This window comes from Chaetura pelagica, unplaced genomic scaffold (assembly GCF_000747805.2).
Source record: "Chaetura pelagica isolate M959 unplaced genomic scaffold, ChaPel_1.0 scaffold874, whole genome shotgun sequence".
NCBI classification, from domain to species: Eukaryota; Metazoa; Chordata; class Aves; order Apodiformes; family Apodidae; genus Chaetura; species Chaetura pelagica.
The window spans coordinates 193836-209239 of NW_009952909.1; the positions used below are offsets into that span (position 1 = coordinate 193836).

Consider the following 15404-nt stretch of genomic DNA (forward strand, 5'->3'; position numbering starts at 1 on the left):
GGCCGGTTTTACGCCACCCGGGCACGGGACAGATTGTGATTGGCAGCCTCCGAAGAGATGACGCTGCCATGAGGAGGAGACGGGGCAGGAGAAAAAATGTAGAGGGGATGGACCTCATCTTCTTGAAGGAGAGGCCTCTTCCAACCAGGCTGCAGGTGGGTTGATGCTCCGCCCTTTCACAAAGCCCCATGGAGTCAGCACAATTTATATCATGGTCCAATTCTGCCCTGCTAGTTCTGCTGCCCATGACAATGCAGAACCTCCTCCAGGACAGTGTGGGTTGTGCTGGAGCAGGCAGGAATGAAATTACTCCAGGGAGTAAGGGAAGTTTTCCCTTTGGCTCACAGCACTTGGAGGGTTTAATAGAAACATAGAACAGTAAAGGCTGGAAGGGACCTTAAAGATCATCAGGTTCCAACCTCCCTGCCATGAGCAGGGACACCTCCCACCAGACCAGGCTGCACCAGCCCCCCTTTCACAAGGCCCCATGGAATCAGCACAATTTATCTCATGGTCCAATTCTGCCCTGCCAGTTCTGCTGCCCATGACAATGTAGAACCTCCTCCAAGACAGTGTGGGTTGTGCTGGAGCAGGCAGGAATGGAACTACTCCAGGGAGTAAGGGAAGTTTTCCCTCTGGCTCACAGCACTTGGAGGGTTTCATAGGAACATAGAACAGTAAAGGTTGGAAGGGACCTTAAAGATCATCAGGTTCCAACCTCCCTGCTATGAGGACACCTCACATCCCACCAGACCAGGCTGCACAAGCCTCATCCAACCTGCCCTTGAACACCTCCAGGGATGGGGCAGCCACAACTTCCCTAAGCAACCTTTTCCTTACTATCCTCACAGGGAAGAATTTCTTCCTGATGTCTGACCTAAATCTCCCCTCTTTCAGTTTAAAACCATCACCCCTTGTCCTATCACTGCCCTCTCTGGTGAAAAGTCCCTCCTCAGCTTTTCTGGAGCCCCTTCAGGCACTGGAAGGTGCTCTAAGGTCTCCCTGGAGCCTTCTCTTCTCCAGGTTGAACACTCCAACTCTCCCAGCCTGTCTCCAGAGCAGAGCTGCTCCAGCCCTTGGATCATCTTTGTGGCCCTTCTCTGAACCCTTTCCAACAGCTCTATGTCTCTCCTGTGCTCAGGGCACCAGAGCTGTGCACAGCACTCCAGGTGGGGTCTTACCAGAGCAGAGAGGCAGAATCCCCTCCTGGCCCTGCTGGCAACACTTCTTTTGATGCAGCCCAGGATGCAGATGGTGCTGCTAAACATCAAAAGCAGCTGTCCCACCTCAGGGGGTGTCTAGGGTTAGAGAACAGGAGGAAGGGTCTTTGACTGCACTGGAGCTGTGGCCAAGTGCCTGCTGCACCCTTCCTCCTACACTGGGATCCACTCAAAGAAGAATGGGTCCCTCGGATCAAGACTGGTCCCTCTAGACCACTTTTAGGAGCAATATGGGGAAAGTTAGTCCTCCTGGTGATTAGGGTGTTTCCAAATGAGTTCAGAAGCATCTCCCAGCTCTCTGTGCCCCCCTATGCCACGAGTGCTGGGGAATGAGTGGCAGAGTAATGTGGTGGTGGGTGGTGATTTAAGGAACTGGTGCTGGGAATATGTGGATTAATCTGCACGATGGGAGCAGATGACCTGCTTGGGGAGCTCTGCCTCTCTGGGTGCACATCCATCACCTCGTGTTGCTGATGGGCTCTCCCTGCTCCTCCATGCACATCAGGATGTTCAGGAAGACCAGCTGCAGCCCACCCAGAACAGTCCCCTCCCCGACGGGCCGGTTGCTGCTACCTCAACTCCCCAGGCTGTGCCAGGCACAGGCAGCCAAGCAGAGAAGCCTGTTCCCAACAAGAGTCTCCTTGACTGGCTCCGGCAACAGTCCGACTACACACTCGACGTTCCCGGCTTTGGCACAGTAAGGGTGGCACGTGTGTGTATGTGTGTGTGTGTGTGTCTGCTCTTTGTGTTGGGTTTTCTGTGGTTGCTCTTGAGCTCAGGGCTTCCACAAAGTCACAGAACCATCGAATTACCACGGTTGGAAAAGGCCTCTAAGATCAGAGTCCCACCCTCAGCCTAGAAACACACCACACCTCCCAGAGCGTGTCCTGAGGTGCCACGTCTGTGTGGTTTTTTCATCCCTTCAGGCAATCATCAAATTACCATGGTTGGAAAAGGCCTCTAAGATCACAGAGTCCCACCCTCAGCCCAGAAACGCACCACACCCCCCAGAGTGTGTCCTGAGGTGCCACATCTTTGTGTTTTTTTCATCCCTTCAGGCATGGTGACTCCACCACCTCCCTGGGCAGCCTGTTCCACTCCCTTACCATTATTTCAGTGAAGAAATTCTTCCTAATCTCTAGTCTGAACCTCCCCTGCTGCAACCTGAGGCCATTTCCTCTTGTCCTGTCATTGTTCACTTGGGAGAAGAGCCCAACTCCTACCTCCCTACAACCTCCTTTCAGGCAGCTGTAGAGAGCAATGAGGTCTCTCCTCAGCCTCCTCTTCTTCAGACTAAACATCCTGAGTTCCTCAGCCTCTCCTAATAGACCTTATTCTCCAGACCTGTCACCAGCTTGGTTGCTCCTCTCTGGACATGCTCCAACAATTCAATGTCCTTCTTGTAGTGAGAGGCCCAGAACTGACCCCAAGATTCAAGATGTGGCCTCGAGTGCCACAAAATGCAGCCTCTTCCAGGGTCTAGGGTATTCCTCAGGCTGCTTGGGAGGTTGCTCACACGTTGAGGGGCTGGGCACAGTTCCCTGTGCAGCAGTGAAAGGTCCCTCTCTGGACATGCTCCAACAACTCAGTGTCCTTCTTGAGCCTCTTCCAGGGTCTGGGGTATTCCGCAGGCTGCTTGGGAGGTTGCTCACACGTTGGGGGGGTGGGCACAGTTCCCTGTGCAGCAGTGAAAGGTGCAAGCTGAGCTGCATCCTCCTCCCCCAAGGTCCATTCTTCTGCTCCAGTGCCTCCATCTGCCCAGTGCACAATTAGTCCAATGTCCTCCAGAAGCTCGAGGAATGGGAAAAGGGATTTGGGATGCTCAAGGTCTGTCTATATTGCTCCCGTTCACCTGGGGTCATTTTAGGCAGTGCTGTTGTATGAAAGAAGGTTCCAGACAAGCAGAAACCTCCAGTCTTTCAAAACTGGACAGATGTGCTGTCTGCAGCTCACAGGCTGTGGGTGTGTGGCCATAGGCACTGCCAGAAGGCAGAGTGGGGTGCAAAGTCTGTCTGATTCTTCTTGCCATCTCATAAGCATCCACCTCTTGGTTTCACAGGTTGGTTTGCTCCAAGTTTCAGCTTATTTAGCCTGTTAGACCATTTGGTAGGCAGAGCACAGGCTGTAAATCGGAGTAGGAAGAAGTGTAGTGGCAATACATAAAGGATTGTGCATCCTAGTCCTGAAGGATTGTGTACCTGAGGGAGGGATTCCCTGGAGCTTGGAGTACACGCAAGTTGTTAGTTTTGGAGCTTGTTAGAGATGATCGACGAGGAGCCCAGCATTTGCTCTGGTGGGATGGTCCTTGCTTTACAAAGCCCTGAGATCCATGCAGCTCCCTGCCAAGCCAGACTCCCAGGAGCACTGTACAAAGCAGTCAGAGGTCCAGCTGGCATGGAGGTGCCTTCCCACTCCTTCCCATCACCCTGGCCTTCCCTGGGGACTTACTGGAACTTGTCTACTCTGGCCATGCCAGCTGATGAATCTCTTGCTCCCAGCAAGCCCCCACTGTTCTGGGCCAGCCCTGCAGGATCTCCCCTGTCAGGGCAGATATCCTCTCTCCAGGAAGGATGGATTGAAAGCTGCTTGCGGGGACTGCAGCAGCTCAGCTTGTTGAAGGACAGACCAAGTTCAGGGTCCTGTCTTTGCCTGCAGTAGTTCCTTGCAATGCTTCATCCCTGCAGGCATGTTGGTGCTGGGACTCAGTGCACACAGTGGGTGGGCAACAACTCGGCTGGAACTCTGTAGTCTGTGGTCCTTGGGGACTCCTATCCTGAGGAAACATGGGGCAGCAGCTCTGTGGGGGGAAGAGCTGAACCAGGAGGGAAACAAAGCCCAGATGAACTGGTGAGAAGCAGGTAGCTGTACTAGAGTGACACAAGCTGGCACACGCAGACCTGCTCTCCCTCTTTCCCAGCTGTAGTTCATTCCCCTTTCCATGCCTGTGGGTGTGGAGTGGCAGCACGTTGCAGTTATAGGATTGGAGGGGATCTAGAAAGGGCTGGAGCCATCAAAGTGGGGTACACTTTATACCTACCAAAATCAATTGTGCTTGTTTGGGAGCTGGCCCTGTAGCAAAGCAGCCTGTGCTGCTCCCGCTGCTCCTGCCCGAGTCTGCAGGGCCCCTCTGTCCCTCTGGGCCACTCTCCTGCAGGGCTTGTAGCCGTCCAGGCTCATTAAGCCATCTAGTCTCATTAACATTGTCTTGTTTGCACTCCAGAATTTTTCAGACAAGCCTAAGCAGAGAAGGCAACGCTGCAAGGACCCCAGCAAATTGGACATTAACTCACTGACGGGAGAGGAGCGGGTGCCTGTGGTACATAAGGGTACCGGACGGCGGGTAAGCAAAGGCCTGATCTGTGCTCTGCCCTCCTTGTCTTGAGGTGCTTAGCAGACCCTAAGCTCACTCAGAGGGAGTGAAAATCCAGAGAAGCCTATAGATGGGACAAAAGTCTGGAACATGTCCCTGGGCTACTATCCTGTGATACGTATTTTTGCCCAAGAGGACACAGTCCTGCAAAATAAGTAACTTTCTCTGTGGAGTAAGGACAGTATGAGTGTTCCCCCTCGCTGGGGTACACAGGCCATGCAATGGCAAAGGGATTCAGCCTTTGGCTTTAAAGCCACCATCAATGGAGCCCTGGCTGGTGCTTCCTGTTCCGGATTTGATTGTTCCCCTTGAATTCACTACAATATGCCACAGACTGTAATATTGCCATGCAAATATCTTTGCTTTGTTCCTTAGGAGGTGCTGGTAGAGCATCCCCGTCCCCATCCAGGTGCTGGGAAGTAGAGGGTTTGAAGGGCTTTTCCTTGTTTACTGAGCAAGGAGCATAGATTTATTGGTCTGCAGTTTAGCTTCCAGGGCACTGGTGTTCACCTCTCTGAATAAGAAGGGATGTTCAGGGATACTTTCTACCCAGATTGAGTTCTTAAACACACCCAGGACAGCACTAGGTCAGAAAGTGATGTGAGCACCTTCTAAAACCAAGAACTAAAGGGTGAGGCAGAAAGAGGCTGTTTCAGCCACATCTGTGTTTCCCTCTGTTACACCCATAATGGCCATTGGTGACCTGGGTGAATTGGTGGGTTTGGCTCTGAGCATGGCTTTTATAGAAGCTCTGTCCCGATCGCTTGTCCTTGGGGAGGGCAATGGGAAGGGCCACAGAGACTGAACTTGCCTTTTCTCCCTGAACTGTGTGTCTGGAGGCAGCAGCCAGATACTGAGTCCTGCAAATGTGTAGCAAGGGAAGAGTCTCTGCCCCAGCCAGATGGCAGCTCAAAGCAAGGAGCTAAGGGAAGGGTAATGGTATTTCTTGTATTATTTTACATAACTCTTTCTGCAATAGAGGTCATCCTTCTGCTGTGTTTTATAGTTAGGGGGAGCCACAGCACCAGCATTGAAGGAATTACCAAGGTGGCTTGATGCAAACTTGGAGTATGCTGTTGCAGCTGACTGGGCTGACATTGTTAAGCTTTCAGTAAGTTAGAGCTTTTGGAGAAATCTGTATCATGTCATCTTTTCTTTCCCCTCCCCATCCCCACAACCTTTCTCCAGTGAGGAAACGGGAGCTGGGAGGCAGGAGCTGAGCTGTGGGAGGGGCTGGCTGCAGGGCCAGCAGCACTGGGAGCGCTCCCCTGGCAGAGGGTCAGTGCCCTGGGAACAGGGCTCAGCAGCTCAGGGTGACTGTCCAGAAAGCCTTGGGATGCTTAGAAATAGCAGGGGCAAGAGAAGGACCCTGGGAGCAGTAATCCTGGGGAGCTGGATGGCAGGGAGTGGACAGAACACATTGTCATGGGTCAAATTTTCGAACATACCCTTGGCTGAGGCTTTTCATCAGCTCCTGCAAACTCTGCCTGTGCAGCCCTGGGCCTGCTCAAGGCTCTGCAGGTCCCCAAGCCTGAAGGCTCAGACATGGGCAGGGAGAAGGGCAGGAGGGGGCCGAGCTGTGTTCATTCATCCTGTTCATCACACAGAGCCTGTGGGGGAGGACCAGCTCTGCCCTCTGGCTCACGGGTGCTGTGTCCATCCTGCTGCCTCATCCAGGCTTCTCCCTGCAGTCCCTCTGCTCCCTGGTTTTCTGGCTGCACTGGTTTGGGTGACACCCCTGCAGGGGGCTGGAGGGGAAATCAATTGGCTTAGAGGTTTGTACTGCTCTCAAATTTGCTCTTAATTAGCACTGGAGGTTTGGCATGGTCTGACCCACTCCCCAGTAAACAGCTTCATGTCCAGGCTGGCACCAGTGCCCACAGGCTCCTCCTTGGTTTGCAGGGGACAGTGGTGGGAACAGCTGTGTCCTTTGCCACCACCCTGGGCACCTGCTCACCCGCCTGCTCCATGGCCCTGTGCCCCCTTTGCACTCCCAAGCCCCATCAGCACTTTGCCCTCAGTGAGTACACGTCTGTCCTGGCACATCCATTCTCAGGGACCTCCGGCTGCTCTGGGCACATGGGCAGGAGGGGCTGTTCCCCTGCAGAGCCCTGGTGCAGCCGTGGTGCCGTGCAGGCTTTCCCGTGTGCTGGTGGCAGGAGAGCAGAAGCTTCTCCCTCTTGGGGCAGTAGCTGTGCTGTGCAGGCTGCCAGAGTCAGTTGATTCAAGCTTCTGCACTGCAGGTGTCAATGGGAAGTACTTTTCCTACCTAAATCTGTTATTGGAGATGTTCAAAGAGTGGTGATACTGAAATTGGAAGGAGCCACCAAGGGAGAAATGTTTAAGTGTCTTTGAGGATGCTGAAAAATTGAATTTAAAACTGTGCTCTGGGTCCCCCTGCACTTCTCTGTGTAACCAGACAGTCTGCTCAGTTGTGGCTGCTGGGTTTTGGTCCCATATCTGAACGCTCAGAAGAACCTTCCTGGTGTCTCAGCAAAGCTGTAGCTGGGAGCTCCTCAGACAGCACGTCCACTCTTCCATGCATCATCCCATGCAGCTTTGCCTTCCCGCAGAGCTTTGAAAGTTTGGCCCTTGATCTTTCCCCTGTTGCTGAAGCCATGATTGAAGCTGGGAGGGAGCTAAGCTGGTGCCTGGCAGAGCTGCCCCAGTGCTTCTGTTGTGAGCAGCCAGCGCTGAGGGCTTGGGTGAAAATGTGCTTCCTCCTTTCCTCCCTGGGCACTTGGACGCTGCAACATCCCACCAGGGCAGAGCAAGGGGGTTTTGCATTGGGCAGCATCCCTTGGGGAAAAGTTGTGCCTACCTGTCAAACTCCATACCATGTAAGCCAGTATTTCTGTGCTGACACCATCTGGGCTGCAGATGCGAGCGCAGAAAAAGCCAGATCTCCTCCGATGCAGCAATAACTGTCAGGCCTTTTCTGCTGTGTGTGTTTTGTTGTCAGGGATACCTGCCAGAAAGCAAATTCAATCGCATCCTCACCGAGCCGGTGCTGCGGGACGTGGGGCCGCGCCGGAGGGGGAGGAGGCCCCGAAGTGAACTCATCAAAGGCCCTGGTGTTGTAGCAGATTCTTCTTCTGGAATGGGACCATTGTTCATGAACGGACTGATTGCTGGGATGGATCTGGTAGGACTTCAGAACATGAGAAACATGCAAGGGATCCCCCTGACCGGGCTGGTTGGGTTTCCTGCTGGGTTTGCAGCAGTGCCCGCCGGCGAGGATGTGAAAAGCACCCTGAGTATGTTGCCCATGATGCTGCCAGGCATGGCCACTGTACCACAGATGTTTGGCGTTGGGGGGCTGCTCAGGCCTCCCATGGCAACGACTTGTGCTGCGACTGCCGCGACTTCGTTAACGAGCACAACGAAAAGTGGTGCAGCCAGTGCAGAGAAAGCTACTGAGGAGAAGCAGAGCAACCAGGAGGTGAAAAAAGAAACTCTCTCTGAAGACAAGCCTGGTCCTAGTTCGTTTTCTAATCAGACAGAATCCGCAATAACTACCAGTAGTCCTGTAGCTTTTAACCCGTTTCTTATCCCAGGGATGTCTCCTGGACTGATCTATCCCTCCATGTTCCTCTCCCCGGGCATCGGCATGGCCCTGCCCGGCATGCAGCAGGGCCGGCACTCGGAGGCAGCCACCCTGGAAAGCCAGAAGCGGAAGAGAAAGAAAGCGAAGGGGGAATCAGCCAACCCGGAGCCAGAAACTGTCTCTCCGCCTGAGAAAGAAGCCGCGAACAGTCAAAACTGTGCGGAGCAAACGGCGCCTCCGCCGGCGGAGAAGGAGCAGGACGGGCCCGCGGAGGAGGAGCGCGAGGCCGCTCGTGATGCCCATTAGAACTTTTGTTTCCTTGAAAAACAAACAAACACACAAAAAGATGGTGGCTTGTGAGTTTCTTATCCCATAAACTCTTTGTTACTTACCCTCCCGCCCCGCTCCGCCTTCATAAACCTGTGTTTCCATGAGAAATATCTACCTAATTCCCTGTCAGAAAAAAAACCCTCTGGTGACATACTACATGTTGATAGTTGCAGGGTCTTGACACTTTATTAGATAAACAGTGTTGTCTAGCTAGTATGGGAGGCACCGAATTCTTGTTCTGTTTTTCCAGTCGTTCATCCCAGCCGACGATAGCAAATCCAGTACTCGGTCACCCCCCCAAATTGCTCACTCCTTTGAGAAGAAAAAGCAGCAAAAACAAACCAAACAAAGAGCAAAAGCAAAGTCTTTACCTCTTGGTCTACACACAGACAAGGGTATTTCTGTCTGCGGCGACACTGAGCGAAAAAGCCTGTATTTGGGGGTAAAAAGCACAGCTATAGTAAGTGCTAATGTGTATTTTTGATTTAAAGTATTTCCCTATTTTATCATGGTTACTAGAATAGTAGTATAGACAGAAGTATATAACTAATGATTGAAAATGCATATATTCATTTCTTTGAAAGGCAAAAGCATAACTGGTAGTGATATAATTTCTTTATCATCCCCACCTCAAAAGTTGGGAGACAAACTGCAGCGAGTGAAAATATGACGTAGACATTCTTTTGTATTTTTTTAAAACCAAAGTTTGGTTTTATGTTAAGTGGAGTTTAGTTGCCCTTTCCTCAATAGTTACCAGAACTTTTCAGCTTGAGCTGGAAAGGTTTTGCACATCTTGCATGACTTTTTTGGGATTACTGTACCTGTAGCTACCAGTTTCTTCCTCCTTCTGCTAGTCTTCAGTTCTCCTCTATGGCGTTAGTTCTCATCTATGGCATTAAAAGTGCTGTAAAGGTTGTTGTTGGTTTTTTTTTTTTCCAGCCATGAACAGGCCACACTGATTTTAATGCTCTTACTTGAACACTGAGGCTTTTTGAGTTTTTATATTTTCCACTCCTTGCCCCAGAAGCAATGTCCTTTCAGCAAACAAGGAAAAGGCTGAAGGCCAGCTTTCCTCTTTTGGGAGTCCTCTGAGAAGGACTGCAGAGACTTTCAGAGCTTGAGATTCTTCTTTTCTAGCATTAGACTGTGAAGAGATGACCTTGGCTTCTTCTTTCCATTCCGTTTGCTGTTGAACAGTATTTCTGAGTCCCCTCCCATTGGCAAATGATCTCGACGTCTGCATTTTAATCGGACAGGTTTTAACGCCAGCGCCCGCAGCTCTGGGCACTGAAACTCCTCCACAGGCAACTCTTCTGATTTCTCCTTCCCCTCACTCCTCGTTTAATTTTTCTTTCACTTGGGCTTGTTCTTATTTGCAGCTCATGGTTTGAGACTTGAAATAAACCCACAGTGGTGCAGCAGTGAGACAGAGGGCAGGCTGGTGAGGGAGTTGGGAGCGTGCTAGTCATCGGTTTCACGTTTTGGTTGTCACAATTTACTGTATTTTTTACTTATTTTCTGTTACAGTTTTTGCTAATTTATCAGATGGTCCAAATGTTTTGACATAACTATTGCAGTTTGCATTATTTATTTATGATGCTTTTTGTCATTGTCTTTTATACATTTGGGATTATAAATTATGTACATGTTTCAATTAGCATCTCAAAGAAGTCTGTTACCCATGGTCTGAACAGCATTTGGTTTCTATTTCACGGAATTTATTCCCACTTTACTGGATTGGATGGTTTGTTTGGGTTTTTTTAAGTATGTAACCAATCATCATGCAAACCCTCCCCCTCCCCCCAATAATTAAATGTGTTCTATTTAATAACATCCTTGTAGCATAGATACTGTATCACTAGCGACAGATTTCTTAGAAATGCTGCTATCTCTATTTAACTAACATTTTGTTCGGTTTTGCCTCCAGTGGAAGCAGAAAGGGTTTTTGCAGCTGTTAAATCCAAAATCAATATAATTTATTTATGTAAAGAAAAAAAAAAAAGAATCACAATTGATATATTTTTGAACCTTTTAAGTACTAACTTTCTTTTTATTCAGTAGAAGAACCTGTACTTGCCCTAAATCCTGAAAATACAAATGCTATAAAACTTCATATATCTTCAAAGCCTTACTGTGAATGGATACAGAAATCTCTTCAGAGTCCATTTCTTGTTATGGGATGGTTTTTCCAGGGTTACACATGTAAGGAACAGGGTTTAAAGTGACATTTGTTTAATTAGCCAGCATGCTCTATACCTTGTTCTTCCTTATCAGACATGTATGCTACGTCTCTGGGTGTTTAGGCTTCTCTTTGACTGCTACTTTGTGACCCTTTTGCAACCCGATATACTCTGTAGATTATTTACACTGTAAGGCATAAATGGCTTCTTATTTTCCATCATATCCAAAACAAACGCCAAATTTTCACTGGTTTTCATGGCTACTCACACAAACATACATTCTTCACCAAATGTGCTAACAAAATAAACTGTCTGTGCTCTTGAACATGGATAAAAAGAAAAAGATATAAAAGTCAGATTTTTATTTTTTTAATTTAGTGAGTAGATGATGCTTATCTTTCAGACTTGGCAGAGCCTTGCTACAGATGTATATAATTTTTTTCAGCAAATATATGTGAATGTTTAATTCACCTGACTCAGTGAGAAACGTTACTTGCCTTTTTCTCAGCACAAATCCATTGAGGAGCTGCCAAACCCAGCTGACCTCTCCCACCTTTAGGGTTGCTCCTTGTGCACAGTCAGATGTGCAGGAGGCTGGGCAAGGGCTGCTCGTAGCTGTCACCAGCTTGTCACCATCTTGTCCTGCCACCAGAGCAGGTGACTGGGATAACCCTTCCACTGGCACTGTAGCCTTAACTCACCCTGCTGTGGGGGTTAAGGTAGCTGTCACCAGCTCGTCACCAGCTCATCACCAGTTTGTCACCATCTTGTCCTGCCACTGGTGACTGGGATAACCCTTCCACTGGCGCCGTAGCCTTAACTCACCCTGCTGTGGGGGTTAACTCACTGTGCTCTGTGGGTTAACACACCCTGCTGTTGGGGTTAACTTGCTGTGCTGGATGGGTTAACTTGCCATGCCCTGTGGGTTAACTTACCTTTCCACACAGGTTGCAAGTTGACTGCAGCAGCCCGAGCTCCTCAGCCAGTTTGAGCACACAATGGTGCTCGGGGGCTTTGCCCACCTGCTTCATCTGGAAGGTGGGCAGAAGCCCCCAGACCAGTCATGAGACCCCCCATTCCAGTTCCAGCACTTAGACAGCACCTCCCAGCTATGGAGATGTTTGTTTGGTTCCTCTTCCTGAGCTCTTCAGCATCTCCATCTCAGCCTTGTAAAATGCTCCCAGGTGCCAAATGAGTCCTTGCCAAAATCCCTCAGGCATTAAAGAGCAGGTATGAATTTAGTTTTTCAGGGGAGTAAACAGGTGCTCAGCAAAAACTCATTTCTTTCAGGTCCAGGAACAAAGGCACAGAGTAAACCAGGAGGTTTTGCTTTCTCCCCCTGCCCTTCATAAACACCTTGTTCTGGCATTTTGTTCCTGTCTTTATTCTGGGGGCAGAAGTAGGAAAGCACCAGGGAAAAGAGACATCAGATACCACTTGGACATGGACAGAGGAGGTAAAACAATGGGATGAACTCTGAATTTCCAGTTCCTGAGTCTGACTTTGGATTCTGGCTCAGCACACTGCAGCTTTTTCCCCCAGCATGGCTAGTGCAGAAGGTTTGCTGGAGGGGTCTGCAGAGAGCAGCAGCCCCAGGCACGGGGAGGGGCACTGGTGCTGGTGCCAGGCTCTGGAGGTGGTGACTCTGCCTCAGGTGTGCCCATCACCTGCAGCAACCCAGTGGAGGTGGTTGTGGAGGATGGGGCACAGACCAGCACAGCTCACTTCACCTCGGGTCTTGCAGGATACAGGGGCCCTTTCCCAGAGCTAGGGGAGTAAAACACCCTGCAGCTCATCTCTGCACTCCTGTCCCTGTCTGATTGATATCCAACAGGACACAGAATGGAAAAGCATCATCACACGTTTAGATGGGATCTTTCATCCTTACGGTTGTTCAGCCTGGAGAAGAGAAGGTTCCAGGGAGAACTTAAGAGTCTTAAGAGCATAGCTGAAGGGGCTCCAGGAAAGCTGGGGAGGGACCTGGGACAAGGGCAGGGAGGGAGAGAACAAGGGGGAAGAGGGGAGATTTAGGTGAGACATTAGGAGAAAATTCTTCCCTGTAAGGGTGGGGAAACACTGGAACAGGTTACCCAGGGAGGCTGTGGCTGCCCCATCCCTGGCAGTGTTGAAGGGCAGGTTGGATGGGGCTTGGAGCAGCCTGGGCTGGTGGGAGGTGTCCCTGCCCATGCAGGGGGGGTTGGAACTGGATGATCTTCAATGTCCCTCCAAGCCAAACCAGTCTGGGCTTCTATGATTCTTTATGGTCACAAAGATGTTATTAAAAGATCTCTCAGCAATGAACTGTGGCTGAGTGTTACCTGCCCTAGCCTAAGCTCTGGTGTTTTGACAACGTCACAGACACGGATTTCAGGTCCAAAATCTTTGCAGTGAGCAGAGGGCAACTTCTCTAATGACATTTGGTTTGTACTGAATAAAACTTGAGCTTTTCGGTGCATTTCTATTTTCCACCTCTTCAGGTGCTACTTCATCCCCAGGACTCTGGGGCTTGGGCTGAGTCACAAGAGACCACGAATTCTCATCACTTCTTACAACTTTAAAGCACTATTGAGCACTCACTGAACAGGTAGAAGCACCATTTGTGGGCCCATTGCTCCTGGCACCAGCTGTGCTGGCACTTGGCAGCTCCGCAGGATCCGTGGTAAGAGAAATCCAGCATCTCCTCAGTCCCTTCCCAGCTGCACAACCTGCCATTTACTGCTTCTGTTACAGCTGGAAACATCACCCTTGGCCTCCTGTGAGGAAAAGCCTTTCAGCCTGGAGGAGATGAGGAGAATCTCATCAGCACTTATAAATGCCTACAGGGATGTCAGGGGGATGTCAGGACCAGAGTCTTTTCAGCAGTGTCCAGTGACAGGACAAGGGGCAATGGGCACAAACTGGAGCACAGGATATTCAAGATAAACATAAGGAAAAACTACTGTGAGGGGACCAGAGCCCTGGGACAGGCTGCCCAGGGAGGCTGTGGAGTCTCCTTCTGTGGAGATACCCCAAACCCATCTGGGTGTGTTCCTGTGGGATCTGCTGCAGGTGACCCTGCTCTGGCAGGGGTTGGACTGGGTGATCTCCAGAGGTCCCTTCCAACCCTGATGACTCTGCAATAGTGATTCCTGCCGGGGCTTTCAGGGTGTTTGCAGCTTCAGGGCACATCCAGGGGCGGTTCGAGGCCGTGAGAGTGTGCTGAGAAGAAAGCAGATTTCATCTCAAAAGGCATAAAACAATTCATGAGCTCCAGCCCAGCAGAAACTCCGCCCCACTCCCGTCTCAACTCGTCTGCCCTCTGGATGTTGTTAAGGAGACGAACAGCCCTGTTCAGCACTGTTACCTGGCTCCCCTTTGCCAGCAGTCCCCGTGGAGCTGGGACCTTACTGGTTTAACCTGGACTTCAATCCCGGCGGGTTTGTGCGGTGATTCCTGCCGGGGCTTTCAGAGTGTTTGCAGCTTCAGGGCACATCCAGGGGGGGCTCGAGGCCGTGAGAGCTGTGCTGAAAAGAAAGCAGATTTCATCTCAAAAGGCATAAAACAATTCATGAGCTCCAGCCCAGCAGAAACTCCGCCCCACTCCCGTCTCAACTCGTCTGCCCTCTGGATGTTGTTAAGGAGACGAACAGCCCTGTTCAGCACTGTTACCTGGCTCCCCTTTGCCAGCAGTCCCCGTGGAGCTGGGACCTTACTGGTTTAACCTGGACTTCAATCCCGGCGGGTTTGTGCAAGCCCAGCACCAACAGGGGGCTGGAAGGAGCAGCAGCAGCTGTTGCAGGAGCGGCAGGACCTGCCCTGCTCCTCACTCGCAGCTCCTGCCCAGCACATTTTTCAGCTGGACATGTTGTAGCAAAAGGAACCACTTTTCAGAAACAGCCTGTATCATTGGGAAAGACCATTTTTTGACAGAAAACCCCACAATGACTATTTTTTTTTCCCCCAGGAAAAGGGCACAGATTTCTAATAGAGCAACAGATGCACAAAATGCAAAGCTCAGGTCCCTCTGAAGAAGGCACCTCTTTGTTCCTGAAGGAATAGGACTCTGACTGCCTAATTATCAGGAATTAAATGTGTTTCCTGGCTTTTCACAGCAGTCAGGTTTTTTTGCTCTTGCAGTAGACTTTTTTTACAAACGCATCACTGTGGTGTTGGTTTAAAGCTGGCTTTTTAGGGGAAGCACCATTTTGGGAAGCACTGAGCTCATTCTGGGTGAGGGACTGGGTCCTCCAGCCCGTGACTTCCCACTGGATGGTCCCTGGGCTTTGAAAATGAAGATTTGAAAATAAACTCGATCCAGCATGTTTGTGTAGGGCCATAACCTGGGGCAGGTCAGAGGCTGCTGGGTGGGCAGCAGGGCTGTGCCCCTCAGGGGCCAGCGAGAAAGCTGGGGAGGGACTGGATCAAAACTAGAGGTGGGTAGAGGGGAGTGGGATGTTAGGGAGTTGCTCACCAGGAGAGTGGTGAGAGCCTGGCCCAGGCTGCCCAGGGAAGCTGTGGCTGCCCCATCCCTGGGGGTGTTGAAGGGCAGGTTGGATGGGGCTTGGAGCAGCCTGGGCTGGTGGGAGGTGTCCCTGCCCAGGCAGGGACTGGATGATATTTGAGGTCCCTTCCAACCCTAACAATTCCACGTGTCCCAGCTCCCGGGCCCCCAACCCCCGGGGAGCGGGGCCGGGTTTCCTGCCCAACAACCTCGCGGCGGCTCCGACCCGTGGGACGGCGGGTCCGAGTGTCCGCGGGGGGGAAACCGCATCCCCCCC

General features: G+C 51.0%; 1 protein-coding gene across 1 annotated transcript in view; it reads left to right on the forward strand.

Annotated features, from left to right (window-relative positions):
- LOC104386979 (chromodomain-helicase-DNA-binding protein 6-like) overlaps positions 1–8804 on the forward strand; it is a 49335-nt gene extending 40531 nt beyond the window's left edge. Inside the window, 6 exon segments of the mRNA XM_009995661.1 lie at positions 1–6; positions 8–155; positions 1726–1917; positions 4441–4560; positions 5597–5701; positions 7553–8804. The exon segment at positions 1–6 is cut by the window's left edge and continues 278 nt beyond it. Coding sequence (XP_009993963.1) covers positions 1–6; positions 8–155; positions 1726–1917; positions 4441–4560; positions 5597–5701; positions 7553–8443 — 1462 coding nt within the window. The 3' untranslated portion in view covers positions 8444–8804.
- Positions 8805–15404: the final 6600 nt, after the last annotated feature.